This window comes from Scophthalmus maximus, chromosome 1 (assembly GCF_022379125.1).
Source record: "Scophthalmus maximus strain ysfricsl-2021 chromosome 1, ASM2237912v1, whole genome shotgun sequence".
Taxonomy (NCBI): Eukaryota; Metazoa; Chordata; class Actinopteri; order Pleuronectiformes; family Scophthalmidae; genus Scophthalmus; species Scophthalmus maximus.
Window position 1 is genome coordinate 26797501 of NC_061515.1, and position 20786 is coordinate 26818286.

General features: G+C 45.6%; 3 protein-coding genes across 13 annotated transcripts in view; 2 read left to right on the forward strand and 1 right to left on the reverse strand.

Moving 5' to 3' along the window:
- LOC118299486 (fibroblast growth factor 12-like) overlaps nucleotides 1-6627 on the reverse strand; it is a 53071-nt gene extending 46444 nt beyond the window's left edge. For 8 of the 9 annotated variants that reach the window (XR_007030545.1, XR_007030544.1, XR_007030542.1 and 5 more), the window contains exon 1: nucleotides 4435-6627. Coding sequence is in view for 1 of the 9 variants with exons in the window: in XM_035623316.2 (XP_035479209.2) it covers nucleotides 4435-5113 (679 nt within the window). In the remaining 8 variants the exon portion in view is untranslated. Of the gene's footprint in view, nucleotides 1-896; nucleotides 1106-4434 lie in introns of those variants that run through there. The other variant, XR_007030548.1, reaches the window with a different exon arrangement.
- Nucleotides 6628-6773: 146 nt separating this feature from the next.
- On the forward strand, nucleotides 6774-14654 carry LOC118299475 (RCC1 and BTB domain-containing protein 1). 2 transcript variants are annotated; one of them, XM_035623273.2, is made up of 13 exons: nucleotides 6774-6910; nucleotides 9664-9923; nucleotides 10131-10281; nucleotides 10547-10713; nucleotides 11203-11358; nucleotides 11448-11555; nucleotides 11647-11789; nucleotides 12093-12156; nucleotides 12287-12413; nucleotides 12517-12643; nucleotides 12867-13018; nucleotides 13118-13248; nucleotides 13587-14654. In XM_035623273.2, the coding sequence occupies exons 2-13, from the start codon at nucleotides 9675-9677 to the stop codon at nucleotides 13725-13727; spliced, it is 1716 nt and encodes a 571-aa protein (XP_035479166.1). In that variant the 5' UTR covers nucleotides 6774-6910; nucleotides 9664-9674; the 3' UTR covers nucleotides 13728-14654. The 2 variants fall into 2 exon arrangements, with proteins under 2 accessions (XP_035479166.1, XP_035479174.1); XM_035623281.2 differs by lacking the exon at nucleotides 6774-6910 and adding an exon at nucleotides 8921-9070.
- Nucleotides 14655-15143: 489 nt separating this feature from the next.
- Nucleotides 15144-20737, forward strand: cdadc1 (cytidine and dCMP deaminase domain containing 1). Of its 2 annotated transcripts, XM_035629594.2 has the most exons (11): nucleotides 15144-15641; nucleotides 16298-16404; nucleotides 16521-16698; nucleotides 17144-17447; nucleotides 17547-17753; nucleotides 17843-17943; nucleotides 18356-18405; nucleotides 18521-18690; nucleotides 18775-18964; nucleotides 19080-19128; nucleotides 19402-20737. In XM_035629594.2, exons 1-11 carry the CDS (start codon nucleotides 15542-15544, stop codon nucleotides 19503-19505), a joined length of 1560 nt encoding a protein of 519 aa, XP_035485487.2. In that variant the 5' UTR covers nucleotides 15144-15541; the 3' UTR covers nucleotides 19506-20737. The 2 variants fall into 2 exon arrangements, with proteins under 2 accessions (XP_035485487.2, XP_047188917.1); XM_047332961.1 differs by having other exon boundaries at nucleotides 15145-16404.
- Nucleotides 20738-20786: the final 49 nt, after the last annotated feature.

Sequence of the window (20786 nt, forward strand, 5' to 3'; positions counted from 1 at the left end):
TCCGACTGCAGGATGCCAACGCACACATCACATAACATAATATTGGCTTAAGAGCCTTCAACTGCATCTCACAGTCTTCATTAGTTTGTCATCTTATAAAAACTCAACTAAAAGTACATATGTTTCTATGAAATGTTTTCTCCTTCCTCCAGCCTTATCATAAGTTTGTTACTTGTAACTTGGACACAAGTGAGTAAAACATCTGTACCAATTCATTTTTATGCAAAACTAAAACCACCAGGGGTTTCCCCACTCAAACAAACACAAATCAAATATCTAAAGCATAGAAGTGATACTCTTTGGGAAATGGCATGGAGCTCTCCATGGTCCTGAATTTTGTTTTTCTGCATGTCTGTCCTTTTAAGGCATCAGCTTCAAACTTTTTTTTTTCTCCTTTGCAGAAAAAAAATATGATTGTTTAGCATTCAGGGACAAAGAGTAGACACAGCATTAATGTCTTTGACCTCATCACGCCATCAGGACGCGCACACAGGAAACCGTTTTTCTGTGGCTCCTCTGTGGTTATTCATTCATATGGATTGTAATATATAAAGAATAGCTGCAAAGGACTTACAGTGAATGTTTTGCGAAACGCAAGTCTGTAGACTTGTTATGCTTTGTTGTTCATCAGCACTGTGCATGGCGGCAGGACTGACATGCAAGTCAAAACTTTTGAAAACTTTTTTCCACTCATTTTCTGGGGAGCAAAACTATTTCCACTTACATGGCACATTACACTAAAACCAATCATGGCTGCATACTCGCATATTGTCACGAGACGCGCTAACGGCTAGCTCCTACGCGTTGGCCTGGTAACGAGTAGTTCATGCATGAATATTAAGCCTCGTGTACCGCAGGTGAATTCTGTCTGACGAGGCGGGTTATGAGCTACTCACTTCTCCGCCGAACTTGTCCTCGAACCGGCCACGGTCGCAGGGCGTCAGCTCGGAGGTCAACAGGTCCCCGTAGTTGAAGGCTGAAATAAGATTCCGTGCACTGGGCTGCTGTGTCCAGACTTGTGTCCAGACTTGTGTCTGCAATGGAGGTCCTCTGGGTCCTCTGGTCCTCTGGTCCTCTGGGTCCTCTGGGTCCTCTGGTCCTCTGGTCCTCTGGGTCCTCTGGTCCTCTGGTCCTCTGGGTCCTCTGGTCCTCTGGTCCTCTGGTCCTCTGGTCCTCTGGTCCTCTGGGTCCTCTGGGTCCTCTGGTCCTCTGGGTCCTCTGGGTCCTCTGGGTCCTCTGGTCCTCTGGGTCCTCTGGGTCCTCTGGTCCTCTGGTCCTCTGGGTCCTCTGGTCCTCTGGTCCTCTGGGTCCTCTGGGTCCTCTGGGTCCTCTGGTCCTCTGGTCCTCTGGTCCTCTGGGTCCTCTGGGTCCTCTGGGTCCTCTGGTCCTCTGGGTCCTCTGGTCCTCTGGTCCTCTGGTCCTCTGGTCCTCTGGTCCTCTGGTCCTCTGGGTCCTCTGGGTCCTCTGGGTCCTCTGGGTCCTCTGGTCCTCTGGTCCTCTGGTCCTCTGGTCCTCTGGTCCTCTGGGTCCTCTGGGTCCTCTGGGTCCTCTGGTCCTCTGGTCCTCTGGTCCTCTGGTCCTCTGGTCCTCTGGTCCTCTGGTCCTCTGGGTCCTCTGGGTCCTCTGGTCCTCTGGTCCTCTGGGTCCTCTGGTCCTCTGGTCCTCTGGTCCTCTGGTCCTCTGGTCCTCTGGTCCTCTGGTCCTCTGGTCCTCTGGTTCTCTGGTCCTCTGGTCCTCTGGGTCCTCTGGTCCTCTGGTCCTCTGGTCCTCTGGTCCTCTGGTCCTCTGGTCCTCTGGGTCCTCTGGTCCTCTGGTCCTCTGGTCCTCTGGGTCCTCTGGTCCTCTGGTCCTCTGGGTCCTCTGGTCCTCTGGGTCCTCTGGTCCTCTGGGTCCTCTGGTCCTCTGGTCCTCTGGTCCTCTGGTCCTCTGGTCCTCTGGTCCTCTGGGTCCTCTGGTCCTCTGGGTCCTCTGGGTCCTCTGGTCCTCTGGTCCTCTGGTCCTCTGGGTCCTCTGGTCCTCTGGTCCTCTGGGTCCTCTGGTCCTCTGGTCCTCTGGTCCTCTGGTCCTCTGGTCCTCTGGTTCTCTGGGTCCTCTGGTCCTCTGGTCCTCTGGTCCTCTGGGTCCTCTGGGTCCTCTGGGTCCTCTGGGTCCTCTGGTCCTCTGGTCCTCTGGTCCTCTATTCCTCTGGGTCCTCTGGTCCTCTGGGTCCTCTGGGTCCTCTGGTCCTCTGGTCCTCTGGTCCTCTGGTCCTCTGGGTCCTCTGGTCCTCTGGTCCTCTGGTCCTCTGGTCCTCTGGGTCCTCTGGGTCCTCTGGTCCTCTGGTCCTCTGGGTCCTCTGGTCCTCTGGTCCTCTGGGTCCTCTGGGTCCTCTGGTCCTCTGGTCCTCTGGTCCTCTGGTCCTCTGGGTCCTCTGGTCCTCTGGTCCTCTGGTCCTCTGGTCCTCTGGTTCTCTGGGTCCTCTGGTCCTCTGGTCCTCTGGTCCTCTGGGTCCTCTGGGTCCTCTGGGTCCTCTGGGTCCTCTGGGTCCTCTGGTCCTCTGGTCCTCTGGTCCTCTGGTCCTCTGGTCCTCTGGCGTCTCAGGTGTCACCGCCGCCAGGTGTTTACAGTTGTCCACTAATAAGGTAGTTCCCATTTCCGGTGTAGTGGCTAACTGTTCTGTCTTCTTCATCACAACTTACGATACTTTATAGCCACAAGTGGAACGACAGGAGGCCGCTCAGTGGCCAGTAACCGACCGCACGTTACGGTAAAACAACCGACGTCCACTTATATTTTTTTTTCCCACAGAACCGAATATTCTCCATTAAAATTCATGTCCTTGTTGATTTGTCACCGGTGTACGGAAGCCGCGCGGGAGGACAACAAAAACGCACAGGGACTAAATATGTAGGACGATCCCGTGACATTTTATTCAAACAAGTAATAAGATCTAACAATAAAACCAACTTTTCAACATTCAACCTTCTAATGTGTTGTAACAATATCCATAATTACAAATATCACGTTACAGCATTTTTTATTTAGTAATTTTAATAACTATAGTTATAATAACTTATAGTTGACTTGGTTATTAGAAGGAAATTCTTGTGTCAGATTGTGTAAGAAAAGTTTAAGAAAAAAAATCAAAAACTAAACTATAGGAGTAATATTGGAAATGACAATGAGCCTTAAATTGCACATGATATTATGATGTACATTATAATAATGAAAGTGATTTGATGAAAGGTAATGCTGCTCATCTTAAAGGTATTATTCGTTATAAGTTGTAACTCATCTGCTGTGATGCTTGCTCCGAAATACAGACCTTTTAATTACAAGTTCAGAGATAACAAAAGGCAAAAAGGAAAGTTGGACAAACTTTCACTTCTCTTCATAAAAACATTTGCCTGCTGACGACAACTTTTTTGCCTCATGCGTGCTGTTGCCCTCCAAACACTGAGTGGAGGATATAGAGGCCAACTCTCTGATGCAATGTCAATATGCCAATAATGTCAACAACGTCCACTTCCTGTTACAACGCCAGTGTCAATCTCTGCCCTGCACTCACCAAGAGTGGATGGTGGAAAATCTGTACGGAAAACAAATCAAACTATTTGCTTTGGTCAACGCGTTGAGCAAATCTAAATGTGCCCTGTACTCGAGAGAATGAGTAAGAGAATCAAAAGACCTGTTGGTGAATAAACCCAATTTGTGTTACATTTTCCCTGCACTCTGTTAATAAATACAGCCGTGGTCATGTGACAGTAGGGTGTCCCATGCAGTCCTGAACTTTGAAGTTATACATTTACACATATCTGCACACAAATCTAAACTAAGATGCTGGAGGAGCACCTGCAGTGTACCCACAATCATCACGAGTGTTCACAATAGTCTGACTTAAATGTCTGCAGCCATAAGAAGGAAAAACACACAGTGACTCTTTCCACTCGATCCCATTCCACAGTGTGCACTGTATATCCACAGTGCAAGTCTAAATAAAGCCATGTGCTGTTTAATCATGCAGGTTACTGGAGCCTGAACGGGTCTGCATGCTGCATTAGACTTGATTTTTCTGCAGCATCTCTGCCACGCACGCACGCACGTCTTTTTCCCACGCAATGCCTTTGTATAGTCAATATAGGCAACCTGTGCTAATAAGTTCTCATCCCACAACCCACCCTATCCCCTCTACTCCTAACCCCCGTCACACACACACCCCTCCCTGTATAGTGCACACACTTGCTGCACAATTGCGATTGCAGAGAAACACCAGCAATCAGTCTAACAGTGCAGTCTCAGGAGGAAACACACGCGCACACACGCACGCGCGCAGACACTCCACCGTGCACACCAAGCTCAGAAACCCAATAAAGTCACCCTCTTTTTCTACCCCCCCTCACACACACACACACACACGCACACACACACACACACACACACACACATCAAACTCACCAGTTGGGTTCTTGGTTTTCTTGAGGCTCCTGCCACAAAGACACTGCAGCATATGCGATCCTTTGCTGAAAATGTTGTTCCAAATAAACCGCATGGATTTGGCCGAGACGGGGGAGGAGGAGGAGGAGGAGGAGGAGGTGGTGGTGGAGGAAGAGGAGGTGGGGGACGAGAGGCGCTCCGGATGCGGCAGCCTAATATTCACCCACCGCATGGGGGCTGTTCCGCCCCCCTGTTTGCATGCCAGCAGAGCCGGCCAGCTGTTGGGCTCAGTTCGGCGGTGCTTCGCCCCCCTAATCTGCACCATAGACAAGAATAAGAGCAGGAAGCCCGGCTCGTCGCCCGGTTTCTCCACAAGCCCAGAGACCAGCAGCCGCACGTATTCCGCGTCGACGTCGTCCCCGTGCGGCAGGAAAAGAGCAGCCGCTGCGGCGCTTTCCTCAGCGGTCTCGTCCTCCGGCTGCCCCAGCGGCCGGTGGTCCTCAGCGGCGGAGGAGCGGTCGCTGCTGCTGCCGCCCGGCCGCCGCGGCGTGAAAACCCCGCGAGCGCTCCTCTTCAAATGGCGTCGTCTGCCGCGCGGCGCGGGGAGAGGAGCGGCAGCGGCTGACAGGCATGCGGCGGCGCTAGCGTGAAGTCGGCGGTACGCGGCGGCTGTCGGCTTCTGCACAAAAAACCATTGCATATTAGTGGGGATCGCACGGGTCGGTGTGTCCGTCCGTCCGGGGGGGGGGGGGGGGGGGGGGGGGCGGGGAGGGGATGGGTGCGGATGCCGGGTGTCCGTCAGCAAGTCGGTGTCATCCCTGTACCCACACAGCAGGCAAGTAGCTGCTGCTGCAGCAGGGGGGTCCGATCCAAAAACACGCTCACCGCCACTCAGACACTGCACACACACGCAGAATCCTGCTCCAGCAGCAGCAGCAGCAGCGCTGGTCCTCTGGTCTGTGGTCAGTGGGAGCGCAGGCAGCGCAGACCGGGCAGGTGAATCACTGCAGGGGATCTCTGCACTATCCCACTCAGTGTTCTTTTCTCTTTGAAAAGTCCTTATGAATATTTGATCCCCGTGTCGGCCTCCACTTCTCAATAATCCATAAGCTCCATGCGCAAAGATACTGCCTGTCTGTCTGTCTGTCTGTCTCCTCTTCCTCTCCTCCTCTTCCTCCTCCTCACCTTGCTGGGGAAAAGAAACTGCTGGACTAGGGCTCTGCTGCACCCACCTCTCCAGATACTAAATTGATGACAGTGATAATGATGATGAGTAGAAGGAGGAGGAGGAGACCGGGTCGGCTCGTGGTCCTCTCGCGCGTCTCTGGTGTTTCCACGTCTTCATGCGCTCGAGACGACCGACGGCCGGTGGGGCGAGAAAAGGTGCACTGACTATCTATACCCAACGAGCAACAAAGTCTGAGTGATTACACAAAACATGATTTCCGCTTGGCACCTTCAGAATAAAAAAAAACATTAGACATTTAACTTTTTGAACAGTGAGGAAACTGCATCTCTCTGTCTTTGTCTCTGCTTCATAAATGAATACATGCCTCTCTTCCTATGCAGCGTCTCTGTATGGTTTGTGAAAAGAACATTATTTATTTGTGTCTCGATACAAAGGAAAGCCATTTAGACGATTTAAGAGTTGAAATTAGTTAATCATATACCAAAGAAGTAGCCAAAGGCAAGATAATTAAGTCATCCCACCAGTTTTTCTGTATTTTGTTCTTTATTTGTTTTTTTATGTTCAATATAGTTAAAGTGCAAAGAATATCTATAAATAAAGAGGAAAAAAAATAGTAGCCAAGTAAGCTATTTGCACCTAGTGTCCCCCAAATTGGCATACCAGCTTTTTGCAGGTCGTCCAATTCAATTATTTCAAAAACCTTTTCCAAATGCATTTCAATATTAAAACAAAAAAATACTGCATTGATGGTATTTCCCTCAATCTGCATGCAACCATGAAGAATTTCCGCCTGCAAAAGAACTTGCAGTGTATTCTGGCTGTGCATCTTAAATGCTGTGTGCATTCAGCCTTAGTTCCATCTTTTCTTTGAAATGAGAGTTTACTTTGCACGAAACGCTTGACTTTTATTCTGGAAGAAAAGCTACACCTCCGGTCTGCCTGTGCAGCTTGACACAGCCCTACACAGAGAGTCTGCTTGCAGTTACGTAGACATGTGGTTCCCACACCGTCAGTATCTGAACTGACTGGATATGAACCATAACCGGCAACATTGCGGGAGGAAGCTGAACGTATGAATAGAGTCGATCATCATCCATCATAGATGCAAATGTGATGTCATCCCAGTCGTTGCAATGATCAAAGGACCAAAGGCCCAAGCACACTCCTGTGATCTGTGGTCTCATCGCATATAACCGGTGGTGAATCCTCTCAGAATCCCTTTTGAATAGTAGCTAAGTAACTGGACCACACTGGGGGAAAAAAACCAGACCGAGACCATCACCCGGAAAGACAAGCACAATTTCTGAGGTATGAGGTATTTGAATCCCCACGTTTTGATGTAGAAATTATATGTGAAGAGTGAAACTTGTGTCAAAGTTTTAATGGGTTTTAAAAGTTGTATGATACCTTGAGAACACACCTGTTGCATGGCTCATTTGTTACCTTGGGCTCTTGCACGGATTCTCTATGGGGAAACAGTTCAACCTGAATGGAGTCTTATCTTCAGGGATTTCTGGATCCCGGCGTTTTTTGCTGCGGTTTAGCATCGAATTACTTGCTGCACAGACTGAAAACACCACAGGGATTCTCTCCGGGCCTTATCCCGGTTGTCGACCGTCTTTGAGCTCATGGAAACTCATGAAACTGATCTGAAAATGCTGCTGTCGCTGTCCAGAGTGCTGAATCCACACGAGCCGCTCAAACCCACCAAAACCACAAACACGTGAGCTCTCTGGATCGTAATGGAAATGTCTAAAACCTCAGAGAGAATCAATGTACTGAATGTACTGAACTGGAAGAAAATAAGGAAAACCACAAGAAGCAGCCATTCACTCTGAAAGAGAAAGGAATGTTTTCAGAGAGAAATGGCAAGCTATGGTTTAATATAAGGTTGGGTTTGTTTAACAGTTATTAACTTGGCAATCAATGTATGAAGCCCTGAGCAGAATTGTGATCCCTCCCTATGCCACATTAAGCAATGTGGATGCTTTGGCATGACATTTGCATTTCATAAAGTTTGTCAGGCGCACGCTGAGATGAGTGGAAATGCTTCAGTGGCACAAATAACCAATTACAGAGAAACACTGAACTTCCCAGGACAAACCTCAGGCTCAGCTGCTGTGCAACATAAAAAAGTCCAAGATAATGATCTTGGCAAGCAGCATCTGTCAGTGTCTCCTGCTTCATCTCGTCTTGTACATTGTGGCATGTGGATCATATACACATACATAAGAGACGCGCACCCACACACAGTCATTACTGCATAATGGCTGAGGAAAATGGAAAAGGGAGGAGTGAAAGGACAGAGGAAGAAAGGAACAGGTGGCAGGAATTTAAAAGGAGGCCAAGGCTTTTCTTTTCTTGTGTTCTGTAAAAGTAAGTCCTTTCATGAGAGGCCTTTTGGTTGAATCCTAGTTGTTTTAAAAGCCTAGCAAAGGTGATTTATAGCTTCTTCTAGGAAGACCGACACTTGCTTCTGAGGGGCACATTGGTCGACCAAAGGTCGTGTAGGTGCATGTGGTGGACACCATTAAGAAGTGGGTTGGCACTTACCCTGCTGATGTGTTGATCTGTTGGCTGCAGCTCCAAAGAAAAGCACATCATGGTCTGTGAACAGGGAATATCACATAACTGCAATCGAAGACAAGTCCTGCTGGACAAATAAAGAACATAAATTGGGGGTCCTGATTTACAAGGATTCATATTTAATATGACACTTTTATAGATGCCAGAAAAAAAATATATTCTTTCGGACACCTCAACTAAAGACAAATTCTTGGAGACATATTTGGACTTGATTCTGAAATGCTCCTTCAAACTCGTCTGTCGCAGAATTTGAACTGGAAAGTGGCTGCCGATGGTCGAATTAGATTCTACTGTAGACCGTGAAGTTAATCTTTAAAATTATTTAATGAAGTACAACGTTTGCAAACCACAGTGATAATCTGTCTTATGCTGTTCCTTGAATCATGAAAACTGATTTGACCTATCATTAATTATCACACTGGAGACTACAACTGGAACTAAATCCCAAAGGATGTAGCACATCCAAGCCACTGAGTCTAGTCTACGTGGTAGTACTCCGCCTGCAGGCCATCACGGAAAACTACAAGTAAGTGCTTTTGTTTTTTTCCTGTGAGGGAAAACAAATAAATATGTGAAGTCTTCTGGGAATCAATTTGAGCCCCAAAAAAAGATGATCAAGAAACAGAACATAAACCAGATGCACTAAATCAGTAAGTACTAAAGTAGTTTGATCTTGTTTAATTAACTAATAACCGGAGGGGGCAGCATTGAGCTCACTCTGCTGCCAGAGATAGAGAAGAAGAAGTAGAAGTAGAAGTAGAAGTAGAAGAAGAAGAAGAAGAAGAAGAAGACGAAGAAGAAGACGAAGAGGAAGAAGAAGTCGGTGTTGTGTGATGAAGCTGCTCCACTGTTGACAACTGCGGACACACGACTTCGTTGCGGGTAATTTCAAACCTGTAGTTCACTAAATGTATAATCAGTTGCTCGTGGAGCGACGCGTTCGGTTCGAGGGTCACAGGGAAGCTCTCACACTGAGCTACTAGCTTCTCCCAGCTGTGTGTCTGTGCCCGGTGGAGCAGATGCGTCGCCGAACTATAATACAGTCATAATAAAACAGTAACAACAACCAGTGTCCAAACAGTTCTACTTAATGCGACATTTGATATCTGCAAATAAGCAAGAATAACGCAAAGTGACAGTTATTTTTCTCTGTGGAATTTGGCCCATTTCACTGGCAGCAACATGAGGCACGAAGCATATTTATAATAGGTAATGTTTCTTTTTCATTTTTGCTTTACGCACAGATGAAAAAAACCCACTGGATTTATTTTTGCATGTATTTCTGAGTGCACCTCTCTTTTATAATTTGAGCACCAGTCCAGTCTGCAGTTTGAAATGTATCGGTTTTTTTCCTGCCAGAAGATTTCAAAGAAAAAATTCTGATCATTTAAAGATTTATTTCATCAAAAATATGAATGTTTCGTCCGTTGCGTTCCATTTGTTCACGGGTACCTCTCATCTTGTCCCCTCTGAAGTGTCAGCAGGGATGCTTCCGACGTCAAATCCTCCTCGCCACCCCCCGCCTCTTCCTGCCTCCTCTCCCTCGTCCACCCATCCTCCTCCTCTTCCTCCTCCTCCCTTAAAAGGACGGATGAGTTTCTCAGGAGCCATGGTGGACGTCAGCAAGTGGCCACTGTTCTCTGTGCTCAGCGCTGAGCAACTAGCCACAGTCCGACAGGCTTGTGTCTTTGGGACCTTGGGTAATGAGGCCATCTACGTCACGCATGCAAATGAGGTGAAGAGTGCATCTTAGATATACCACATGAATAAAGTTTAAAGGCATAATGACTTATTTAAAGGCATAATGACTTCATCTTTTAATACAGGTTTGATTCAAATGATGTTTGATGTTGTTCTCCCAACTCTGAGCAACTCTGACTTCACCCTTTTTGTTGTTTAAGCAGTACGTCTGCTTGTGTTGACGTGTGTTATTATTTCCAAGGTGTTTGTGTTTGGGGTGAACTGCAGTGGCTGCCTTGGTACAGGAGACCTTCTGAGCACCCTTGTGTCAAAGAAGCTCAACTTCCTGCAGGGGAAGAAGGTGATCAGCCTGAGCTACGGCAGCGGACCTCACGTCCTATTGGTTGATGAAGGTAGGCTATTACTCATTCTAGCTATGTAAATCTGTTAAACAGTAAATCACAAACTCTTACCATATGTCTGCTGATGAAGTATAACTTCTCCTATCTCTTATATAACAAAGTTATATCACGATATGTAATTTCCTTGGTTGTGTTATGTGACCTGTAGATCTGGCTCATTCCAACTGTCAGGAAAATTAAAAAAATCTCTTAACTCATCCGTACCATTTTCCCGTCTCTGAACCACCGTGTCCATCTTGGTGTCGATTCATTGCAGATGGACAGCTGTTCTCTTGGGGTCACAATGGCTACAGTCAGCTGGGGAACGGGAGTTGCATGCAGGTCCTGTCCCCGACGCTGGTCACCGCTTCCCTGAAGAACAAGAGAGTGAAAGAGGTGGCGTGCGGCTCGCATCACTCCATGGCGCTCACGCAGGAAGGAGAGGTACATTTTCTCCAGATCCTTAAAACAACCCGAGATAAATGTTGCCATTCTAAAGGAATAAAATATAATTCTGTCAAGTTTGAGAAACATGTCAAACAGCTGAGATATAAATGACAGTATGGTTTATTTGAATTAATAAGAAACACTAGAATTTTACATTAGGCTTACTATAAAACACCAACAGCATATTTACACATCACAGTACGCTTGTGTTTGAGGAGTGTAGTTTTCGATTTGGTCACTTGAAAACATTAACATTTTGAACTGTCTCTGGAAATTGGTCTGTTTGATTGTGTGTGTGTGTGTGTGTGTGTGTGTGTGTGTGTGTGTGTGTGTGTGTGTGTGTGTGTGTGTGTGTGTGTGTGTGTGTGTGTGTGTGTGTGTGTGTGTGTGTGTGTGTGTGTGTGTGTGTGTGTGTGTGTGTGTGTGTGTGTGTGTGTGTGTGTTTGTTTTCCTGGTGGTGATTCTACAACCTACCTGCCCCTCCAGGTCTTTGCGTGGGGTTACAACAACTGTGGCCAGATTGGTTCGGGCTCCACAGCCAACCAGTCCTACCCCAGGAAAGTCACCAGCCTGCAGGGCAGGAATGTTGTGGGCATTGTGTGTGGCCAGACGTCCTCAATGGCTCTGGTGGACAACGGAGAGGTGAAGACGGCGTTCCGTGAAGTTCAAAGGTTCTTTTGGGGGAAATCTGAACTTCACATATTAAAGAGGGCTGTTTCATGTGTCTCTAGGTTTACAGCTGGGGCAACAACAGTATTGGTCAGTTGGGAATTGGTAGCAATGAAGTCCAGCTGTCGCCCTGCCCCGTCACCGCACTCCAAGGGCTGTGTGTTCAACAGGTAAGAAGACAACCTGATGTAATGCCGACCGTTGATGGTGTGTATGCCGAGGAAAATGAAGATGATGGCCATATTTTTTCCTGTTTTCTAGATTGTGTCAGGCTACAGCCACTCCCTGGCGCTGACGGATGAAGGGCTGCTGTACGCCTGGGGAGCAAACAGCTACGGTCAATTGGGAACTGGCAGCAAGAGCAACCACCAAAGCCCAGTACAAATCATGGCTGGCAAAGAGAGGTGAGAGGGAGAAGAAGAGACGTTTACTTGGAGCTAAACTTTGAGATCAGTGTGTCTTTGTATTTTGGAGAGTGGATGGGCTACTTTCTCCCCATCCTGTCAAGACTTCACCTTCCTGTTTCCTGTCTTCATTTCCCTCCTCTGTACTTCAACTTCATCTCCTGGTCTTGAGTAGATCTCAGTGACAAAAAGGAACTTTTCTCCCCCTTCAGAAAAACATTATAGACAAAATAAAAGCACTGCATTATAAATAATAAAAACTGTTCATTATATATTCACATATAGCCATCTCTCATTTGATAGGGTTGTAGAGATCGCTGCCTGCCACTCAACACACATTTCAGCGGCCAAGACCCAAAGTGAGCAGGTAAACATGCAATTTATCTTGTCTACGTTTGTTTAACAAGGGCATTCCTTTTGCTTCTGTACACCATTTAGATTTTTATCATATGATGGTGTCGGTGGCTGCGATGTTAATAACGGTGTTTATTCTCCAGGTGTACATGTGGGGTCATTGTCGGGGTCAGTCCATCGCCCAGCCTCAACTCACTCACTTCTCCGTCACCGATGACGTCTTTGCCCTCTTCGCCACACCCTCCGTCATGTGGAGGCTCATGTCAGTAGGTGAGGTTTGTCTTAATCCTCTTTTTTTTGTTAAGGTGACATTTATTTCACATTTAGATTTTGAAATACAATACATGCATGTTGTGCTCTTGCTTTATTCCAGAACGCGATGAGTTCCTGACAGTTGCCGAGGCTCTGAGGAAAGAGTTTGACAGTCAAGAGACGTCCGACCTCAAATTCAGTGTTGAAGGCAAATACATTCACGTTCACAAAGCCCTGCTGAAGATCAGGTGGGCGTGTGTTCATGTGCATGTAAAACAGATATAACTCAAGAAATCATGCGAAATGGTTAATGGCATGAGCCAAATTTGTGAAGACGCTTGAACATACTAGAATATTTATTCTTGACTATAAATAGAACTAAACAAAATTATTGCCACATGTCCAACACCTGCTTTGGTAAGACACATTTCTATGATCCGTGGTTGGATAATGGTCTTTTGGTTCCAATAGGTGTGAGCATTTCCGATTGATGTTCCGCTCCCAGTGGACAGAGGATCAGCAGGAGGTGATCGAGATCAGCCAGTTCTCTTACCCCGTCTACAGATCCTTCCTGCAGTTTCTCTACACGGACACTGTTGACCTTCCACCTGATGACGCCATCGGTTAGCATTCTTGCAGTTTTGTAAAAGATTGTGTTTTATCCCATTTGTATGTGTTTATTTTAGAGACGTGTTCATGCCGTGTCTGTGTGTTGCCTGCAGGCCTGTTGGACTTGGCCACCTCTTACTGTGAAGGCCGCCTGAAACGTCTGTGTCAGCTGATCATCAAGAGGGGAATAACTGTTGACAACGCCTTGACCCTGCTGTCTGCCGCCATACATTACGACGCCGAGGTACAATATATACACAGACATGATTGTGCATAACGATACTCTAATGCCGGTTTAAGGTGTAATAGCTAATAGTAATGGTTCCTCTTAACTGTTACAGATTCCTCCAGATTAAGTATTCTTTACAGTCGCAGTTTTTTGCAACACCATATTTAAAGTTCCTATATTGACTAAAGAATACGATGACACGCAGTGAACTACATGAACATTATTACATTCACTTCTATTCTAGAAAGGACTCCTACACTTGTATTATCCAAAATGATTGTGTCAATTTGTTCTTTTCCACTTCTTCAGTACTTTACATTTTATTATATTTTGTATCTTTTGTCTTTTTCCAGGACTTGGAAGAGTTTTGTTTCAGGTTTTGTGTCAGCCATCTGACTCAGGTGACTCAGACCGGAGCTTTCTGGCAGTCGGACGGAGCGATGCTCAAGGAGTTCATCAGCAGAGCCAGTCGCTGCGGCGCCTTTAAGAACTGAATGCTAACACTCACATTTTTTTAACAAAGTGTAAACTATATTCGGACTTAGTGGATTCTGGTTCTGATCACATTCCTAAAAGAAAGCGAAAGAAAGTGCATAAAAGCTGAGGAACCCGTTGGCACATATCTGGAAGGGATTTTACAACTCGGGCCACTTCCCGTCGAGTCACTCGACCAAACTCTTTGCACCTTTACTGTCAGACTGACTTGTGTTCTTTACCTTTACCATCCTGTGTGTTTACTTGAATTTTTGTTCCTTTTCCCTCGGCCATCATTCCTTTATTTTCTCGAACAGTCATCATGTTGGAGACCAAAGAGCTGGAGACTGTGTCTACGTTAAGCTAACTGATAACTGACTTGCACTGGCGAGGACATGAGTAGCACTGTACTGAAACACTATCTTTCATTTTCAGTTTGCAATCTTTGTGTTCAAGCAAAACTACTGTACTTATTTGATGTGTTGACCTTTAAAATTCTTGAAGCTGTCTGAGTTGACAGAGAAAGGCTGAGTCCCTTTTATCCAGATCAAACTGAGGGTCGTTGTGTGACAATGTTATTTTACTTGTTTACTTGCTGAGATTCTGTGTATTTTTCCAAAAGTTCCAAAAACATGTTTATGTTCTTTTTTTATATATTCAGGTGTGTTTTCTTTTGATAAGTTCATTCTGAATTAATTCAACTTTTGCTCAATGGCACTTTAAGGAACTACATTTGCTCGTATCCTCATATTCAGTGAAACGATAACAGCTTAAACAGTTTGAAACCTTGTCGAAGATGAGACATTTTACAAAAGCAACAGTAAATATGAGGCACTGTAAAATTACTAGCAGCTTTTTTTCCTCATCTTATTACAAGTGTAAAAGTTGCAAAATGTATGTGACTCAGAAACTTTTTATTCCAAAAATAAATCTATATTTCCTTGGTACTCTGCGACCTCCAACCCAATCATTCAAGATGTCTGTTCATCTGTTTGTGTTTGCAAGTGTTTTACACAATGTTAGAAAAAAAATTTAAAGATTGTTTGGTTTACAGGATCAAGATACAAGTATAATTAAAATAGTTTATAAAACTAATTGCAACGTGCTTAAATTAAACTGATCTACATCACACTATTTTTGATGTTATATAATATATATATGGGACATGTAATGCTACTTTTTAATAGTTCACTCTTATCGTGTACATATTCATTAAAGGCATTACATTAGATTCAAGGTGGATAAGTTAAAATCATGTTTTATTTCTTGACGGATGGATATTATACGGCCGTGTGCTGCCACCTAGTGACACAAATCGGTACTACCAGAGCCCTCGTTGTCCCGCCCCCTTGTCTACGTCAAACGACATTTGCGGAAGCAACCCGGATGTTCGTCAAGCTATCAACCAGCCATGTTTAAAACAGAAATACTTTGAAGTAAGAGGCTTGAACTTCGTATGTAGGTTATAGATAATAAAGCAGGGAATAAAATAGAGCAGTTAGCGTAACTCCATTCAGAGCTGGATATTTCTGAGCAGTCATGGAAAAATAATGTGAAAAGATAAACCAATAAGAAGGCACTTTTATTTTAATTAATATTACATATTCTACTCTAAACAATGTTTTTATTATTTCTTCTGCAAATAGCCCATTTGCTACGTCCGTAATGCTTTTATTTTGAAAGAGTTGATCGGAAATCGTGTTCTTCCCTCTATCGTCGGGCTCACACTGTCAAGCATCCGACTGTCAGTCCGTGTGATCTCCGTCGTCCCGTCGCTTGTCGCTCGCGTCTCTCGCATTTGGAAACTTGCATTTATATCGCGTGACGGCTTCGAATGGAAGGGAGCGAGGCGAGGAGCCGTGCCGATCCGGGCCAGTCCAGGCCAGGTCGAGATACGAGAAACAGCAGCACCCAGACCGACAGCAGGGTACAAGGTGAGAAGCCGCATAGAGGAGGGGACCTGTTCATACTGTTAATACTGCGACACTGATGGTGGAGTCACATCACAGTGACTGATTTGTGTGAGTGACAGAACGAGCCCGAGTGTATCTGCTACATTTGACATTGTTCAACCTTGTTTACGTGCATGTCATACAATTACGTCTGCTTATGTCTATGCGGCATTACTATGATCATACATATTAATATATATATATATATATATACATGTGTATGTATATAAATATGAGTAATTTATGTCTATTTAATAAGCCATTACCGTTTTGTGATCTCACCCTTCACTGAGCAGGTTTATTCAGTTCCTCCACCTGTTTCAAGAAACTGAGCTGACATGGACACAGACGTTTGGATGGCAAATGGGTAACTGGGACAAAGGTTGTCCTGGTAGTACGTCAGGGGTTTAAGTTGATTCAGGATGATACGAAAAACTGAATGGTAATCTGCCTTTTGCTTTTTGCTGTGACGTTTTTTGTTTTTACTGATGTGGAAGCTGCCTGAGGCAGCGCCTGTCAAGACTGATCATGCATGACATACATGACAGTCCACATACCAGCGAGTAATTACAGCTTTGGAGAAGATGACTCCTCATTCACATCTCTGCTTTTTTGGTTTCCCCCTGTCTCTCCTCCAGGTCATGGCCCCAGGTTATCAAAGGTAAATCTCTTTACCTTGCTGAGTCTGTGGATGGAGCGGTTCCCTCGGGAGCCACGTGAAGAAGAAGAGGAGGACCTCAGTCAGGTTGGTGTGAAAACACACCTAGAGTAAAATACAACAAAAGTTATAAATTTTCCTGTTTAACTACTACTACACGATTCATACACAACATCTCCTTACTATTTTACCCTCTGTTCCAGATCCATGGGATGGGTCTGGTGGTGGTGCAGGACGGTAAGGTGGTGGGACTCCACTGCTCCGGAGCCGAGCTCCACGCGGGACAGGCAGCCGTCATCCAACATGGCGCCCGCCTGGCTGACAGTCAGCTGTACTTCTCCAGGAGACCCTGTGCCACCTGCCTCAAGATGATCATCAACGGTGAGGGCACTGACAGAAGTAGAGAAATTCCAAAACACATTTAAAATTCTAAATTATGTCAGTATATATATATATATATATATATATATAATAAATTTCATTTATTTTCGAAGCAGGATTTGTTTGCTCAAGCTATTCAAGATTTATGTGTTAAATAGCTCATTAATAGCTCAGTCATAACTATTTTGAAATCCCCAATCTACTGCAGAACAAGTTTATTTAGTGTGACTCATTTAAATGTATTAATTTAAAATAACTCACTTTTAAACCCTCAACTGAGTATTATTTTTATTGCCATATCCCTTGTTGTTGATATTACAGCAGTGTGGGTGCTTTATTACAACCATCCAAATATGTATTTGACTTGATAACACAACAGCACTGAGTTGAACTTTGGAACAGGAGCTAGAAATAGGTCCTGATGATGACGTGTACTCTTCTCCAGCTGGAGTCAGTCAGATCTCCTTCTGGCCTGGAGACCCCGAGGTCAGCATGCTGAGCTCCAAGTCCACAAACCATTCGAACGCCGGCTCCCACTGTCCCCCCGACTGCGTCACAGAGGAGGCCGCGCTCGACGCCGTGGCAACAGAGAAGCTGAAGTCCAACAGCCGTCCGCACATCTGCGTGCTGCTGCAGCCGCTGGCACCGGGGCTGGCGCAGTTTCTCGACGAGACGTCCAGAGAGTGTGACTTCATGGAGAAAGTGATAGATGATGAACCGGAGCTGAGCACAGAGGAGCTCTTCAACAGGTAGCCCGACACACGTGCCTGCGTTTGTCGATCTTTCAGAATCAAAATCAGCTCTTCAGTTAAAAGTAGCTGTATCCTTTTTCCTTTTTTTTCTTCCAGAGAACGGACAAGACACCTGAAGGATTTCTCCAGGCAGTTCCTGGTCGGGACGCCTCAGCATCACCGGCAGATCTTGAAGCTAATGGGTCTGGAGAACTTCTGCGTGGAGCCCTACTTCTCCAACCTGAGACACAACATGAGGGACCTGGTGGAGGTGCTGGCTGCAGTGGCTGCCGGGGTACCAATGCAACACCACGGCTTCTACAGGTTAGAAAAACACTTTTATTTCATTTAAATTCCTCCTGGAATGAACGGTTGCCAATCCACAGTCGTTATCTGTTGTTTCTGTGACCCAGGGAACACTGTGCGACCCCGGAGCCTCCTCGACACGAGGGAGTATCACAAGAGATGGCTTGCCATTGCATAATCCAAGCCAGACTGCTGGCCTACAGAACAGGTGAGGTCGGTTGTTCTGTTTGTCACACGAGTAATTCACGGTGCTCAAGGGCCTTTTCTGCACAAGAGACCATTTCCTGTTTCAGTGGAAAATACATTTAAGGCCGATAAGACAATACAAGCACAACTATTTCTCTAAAAATATCTACCAGTAAGGAAAAATAATGAGATAAGAATGTGACTTTTCACGTTTGACTGGATGACTTTTGACAGTTTTAACCACTGTTGGGTGTAGATTATGTCACTTGACATTTTAGCCGAGGAAGCCTGGCAGATAGATTTCTGTGTGTCTTTGAAGGGCCGAGGCAACAGATGCACGCCTGGAGGACATTTTCCTGAACGACAGACTTATTCTTAAAAAGGTCTCCTTGTCTTGAGTTTGCCATTTTCAAAACTTGTCATTTTGATTCCAGAGGATCCCAAAGTAGGCGTGGGGGCCGTCATCTGGGCCAGAGGCCTCTCGGTGAGCTCACCTCTTTCTCGCCTTTGAACATTTTATATCCAGTTCACTGTGACAAAAGCACCAGCCCCAGATAATAGAGATGTATTTGTTTTCCTGCACTGCTCTCTTGTCACAGGCTGGCTGTGATGGCCTGGGACATATGCAGCTGGTGGGTTGTGGGTACAATGCTTACCCAGCGGGCTCGCTGTACGCCGAGTACCCCCAGATGGACACCAAGCAGGAGGACCGACAGAGACGCAAGTACAGATACATCGTCCACGCAGAGCAGAACGCCCTCACCTTCAGGTTAGACCGTGTACACATTTGGAGGATCATGATAACATTTCACTTTTTACCCGTAGTAAAACTCCTTCTTTCCGATGCCGTTAGGACGCGAGACATCAAACCGGGGGAGCCCACCATGCTGTTTGTAACCAAGTGTCCGTGCGACGAGTGTGTCCCTCTGATCAGGGGAGGCGGCATCACACACATCTACACCAACGACCAGGACCGGGACAAAGACAAGGGAGACATTTCCTACCTGAGGTTCAGCGGCCTGAAGGACATCAGCAAGTTCACGGTGAGCGCGGGGAGGAGGGATTTTTCCGTTGTTTCATGCTTATACGTTTCTCATATTTAAGTATCCTTCGACTCAGCGGTAGATAAGACTCACCACCTTCTCTCTCCCTTCACAGTGGCAGAGGAGCCCCGCAGTCGCCTCGTCGTCCTCTCCTCACATCGCCAGTAAGTTCCATCTCGTCAGGAGCCACGTAGCAGCCACTGTGACTAATTAGCCAATTAACCCTATAGCCCTATGACACCATATAAGGGCAGCTGCATCGAACCAATTACCTTTCACCAATGGCTCTTGCATGAGGCCCAATGTCTGTGGGGTTATATATGTGGCAGAAAGGTTCTGAAATTGTATATTTATATATAAACACACATATATATATATATATATATATACTTTAAAAGCCTGACTTGTTCCTTACCTGTGTTATGTTTTTGCTCCAGACGGTAGTGTGGGGAAGCACAGCAGGCCGACCGAGCGGGAGGAGAGCCACAGCAACAAGAAGCTGTGCACCAGCAGATCCCACAACTCGCCGTCAGTTGGATGAAAACCGCAGTCGTGTTTTCAGCTCGCGGTTCCCTAATCTGTGCTGCACAAAATTTTTTACGTCATTCATTTGCCTTTTTAACGCAGCGGCTGGGAGGAGATGCTGCATGTTAATGTTTTTACACCACGCCGTGATGTGATTAAAGACCTGACTGCAGCCAGAACTGGTAGAAATGTACACCTATGAAATGCTATTGTTAAACCACCAGGAGCTGCGTTATTAGGGGTACGTGATCGCAGCACAATGCACCGAGGCGTTCGTGGCTCAAAGAAGTGGGAACTTTCTTTAAAACCCTTGAGCTGGAGCGTTCCTCCCACTGTAGTGAGCAGGCACCGGAAGAAGAGACTGAAAAGGCAAACGACACAATGACCTCAATGGGGAATCACAAAGAAGGGATGGATGGATGGATGGGTGGATGGAAGAGGTGAAGAGTGTGTGGACCAAACGGCTGCTAGAATGAGGGATGATATTATGGGTACTTCAAACTAAATATTTCCCAAATTGTAACACAAACTGTGATATGTAGATTTGTTATTTTATCTTTTTTTTATATTTCAGTGTTAAATAGTATATTTGAATTGTTTAAGGTGTTTTACTGTGTTGGATATAAAGACGTAGCGCAGGTTGCCATGGGTGTGCGTCCTGCTGAACTGAATAACGTTTGAAAGAAAAGAGGATGCTGTGCAACACAACATGTGACTTTTTTTTTTTCAAAATGTAGGATTTTAATTATGTTTTAAATTTGATTTGGGCGAAGGCAAAAACTCAGTTGGGATCACAGGCTCGGAAAGAGAGATAGAATCTCCTCGGAGATATTTATACTCTTTGGTGTCAGGCGAGACAAAAGAGGCAGCCACATGCTCGCTGTGAAAAGATTTGTGGGCAATGAGATTTAGTTTCGAGAAAGACCGAAGATAATCACCGGCGAGAAAGAAGCGACTGTTCACTGCACAGGGAGACGCAGGTGCCACGTGAAGCCGCTCAAAGAAAGACAGAACTTAATCGCACAGTTTGAAGTCATTGTTTTTGATCATTTATCTACAGTGCTGAGGAAATTTGTTAATTTATTTTTTTTACATTTAATACACGATATCAGTTTAAGTTCAAGTAAGACAGTGTCCAGGGGAAAACAACAATCCATGTGCTCTAGAGTTGAAACAAATTTCAAGGTGAACGTGATTACTTCTGGTTTTTAAGGAATGAATGAAAATAAAAATCTGATTCAGAAAATATAATTGTGAATTATTACCATCAGTGAGAAACGAGCACACACACAATATG

Bases quoted from the DNA above. Each gene is read 5' to 3' on its own strand.
- cdadc1 (XM_047332961.1), top strand. From the start codon at position 16,192: ATGACATACATGACAGTCCACATACCAGCGAGTAATTACAGCTTTGGA. The intron at 17,754-17,842 runs GTTAGAAAAACA...TCTGTGACCCAG, and splicing joins CAACACCACGGCTTCTACAG to GGAACACTGTGCGACCCCGG. The intron at 17,944-18,355 runs GTGAGGTCGGTT...TTTTGATTCCAG, and splicing joins ACTGCTGGCCTACAGAACAG to AGGATCCCAAAGTAGGCGTG.
- LOC118299475 (XM_035623273.2), top strand. From the start codon at position 9,675: ATGCTTCCGACGTCAAATCCTCCTCGCCACCCCCCGCCTCTTCCTGCC. The intron at 10,714-11,202 runs GTACATTTTCTC...CTGCCCCTCCAG, and splicing joins CGCTCACGCAGGAAGGAGAG to GTCTTTGCGTGGGGTTACAA. The intron at 12,157-12,286 runs GTAAACATGCAA...TTTATTCTCCAG, and splicing joins CCAAGACCCAAAGTGAGCAG to GTGTACATGTGGGGTCATTG.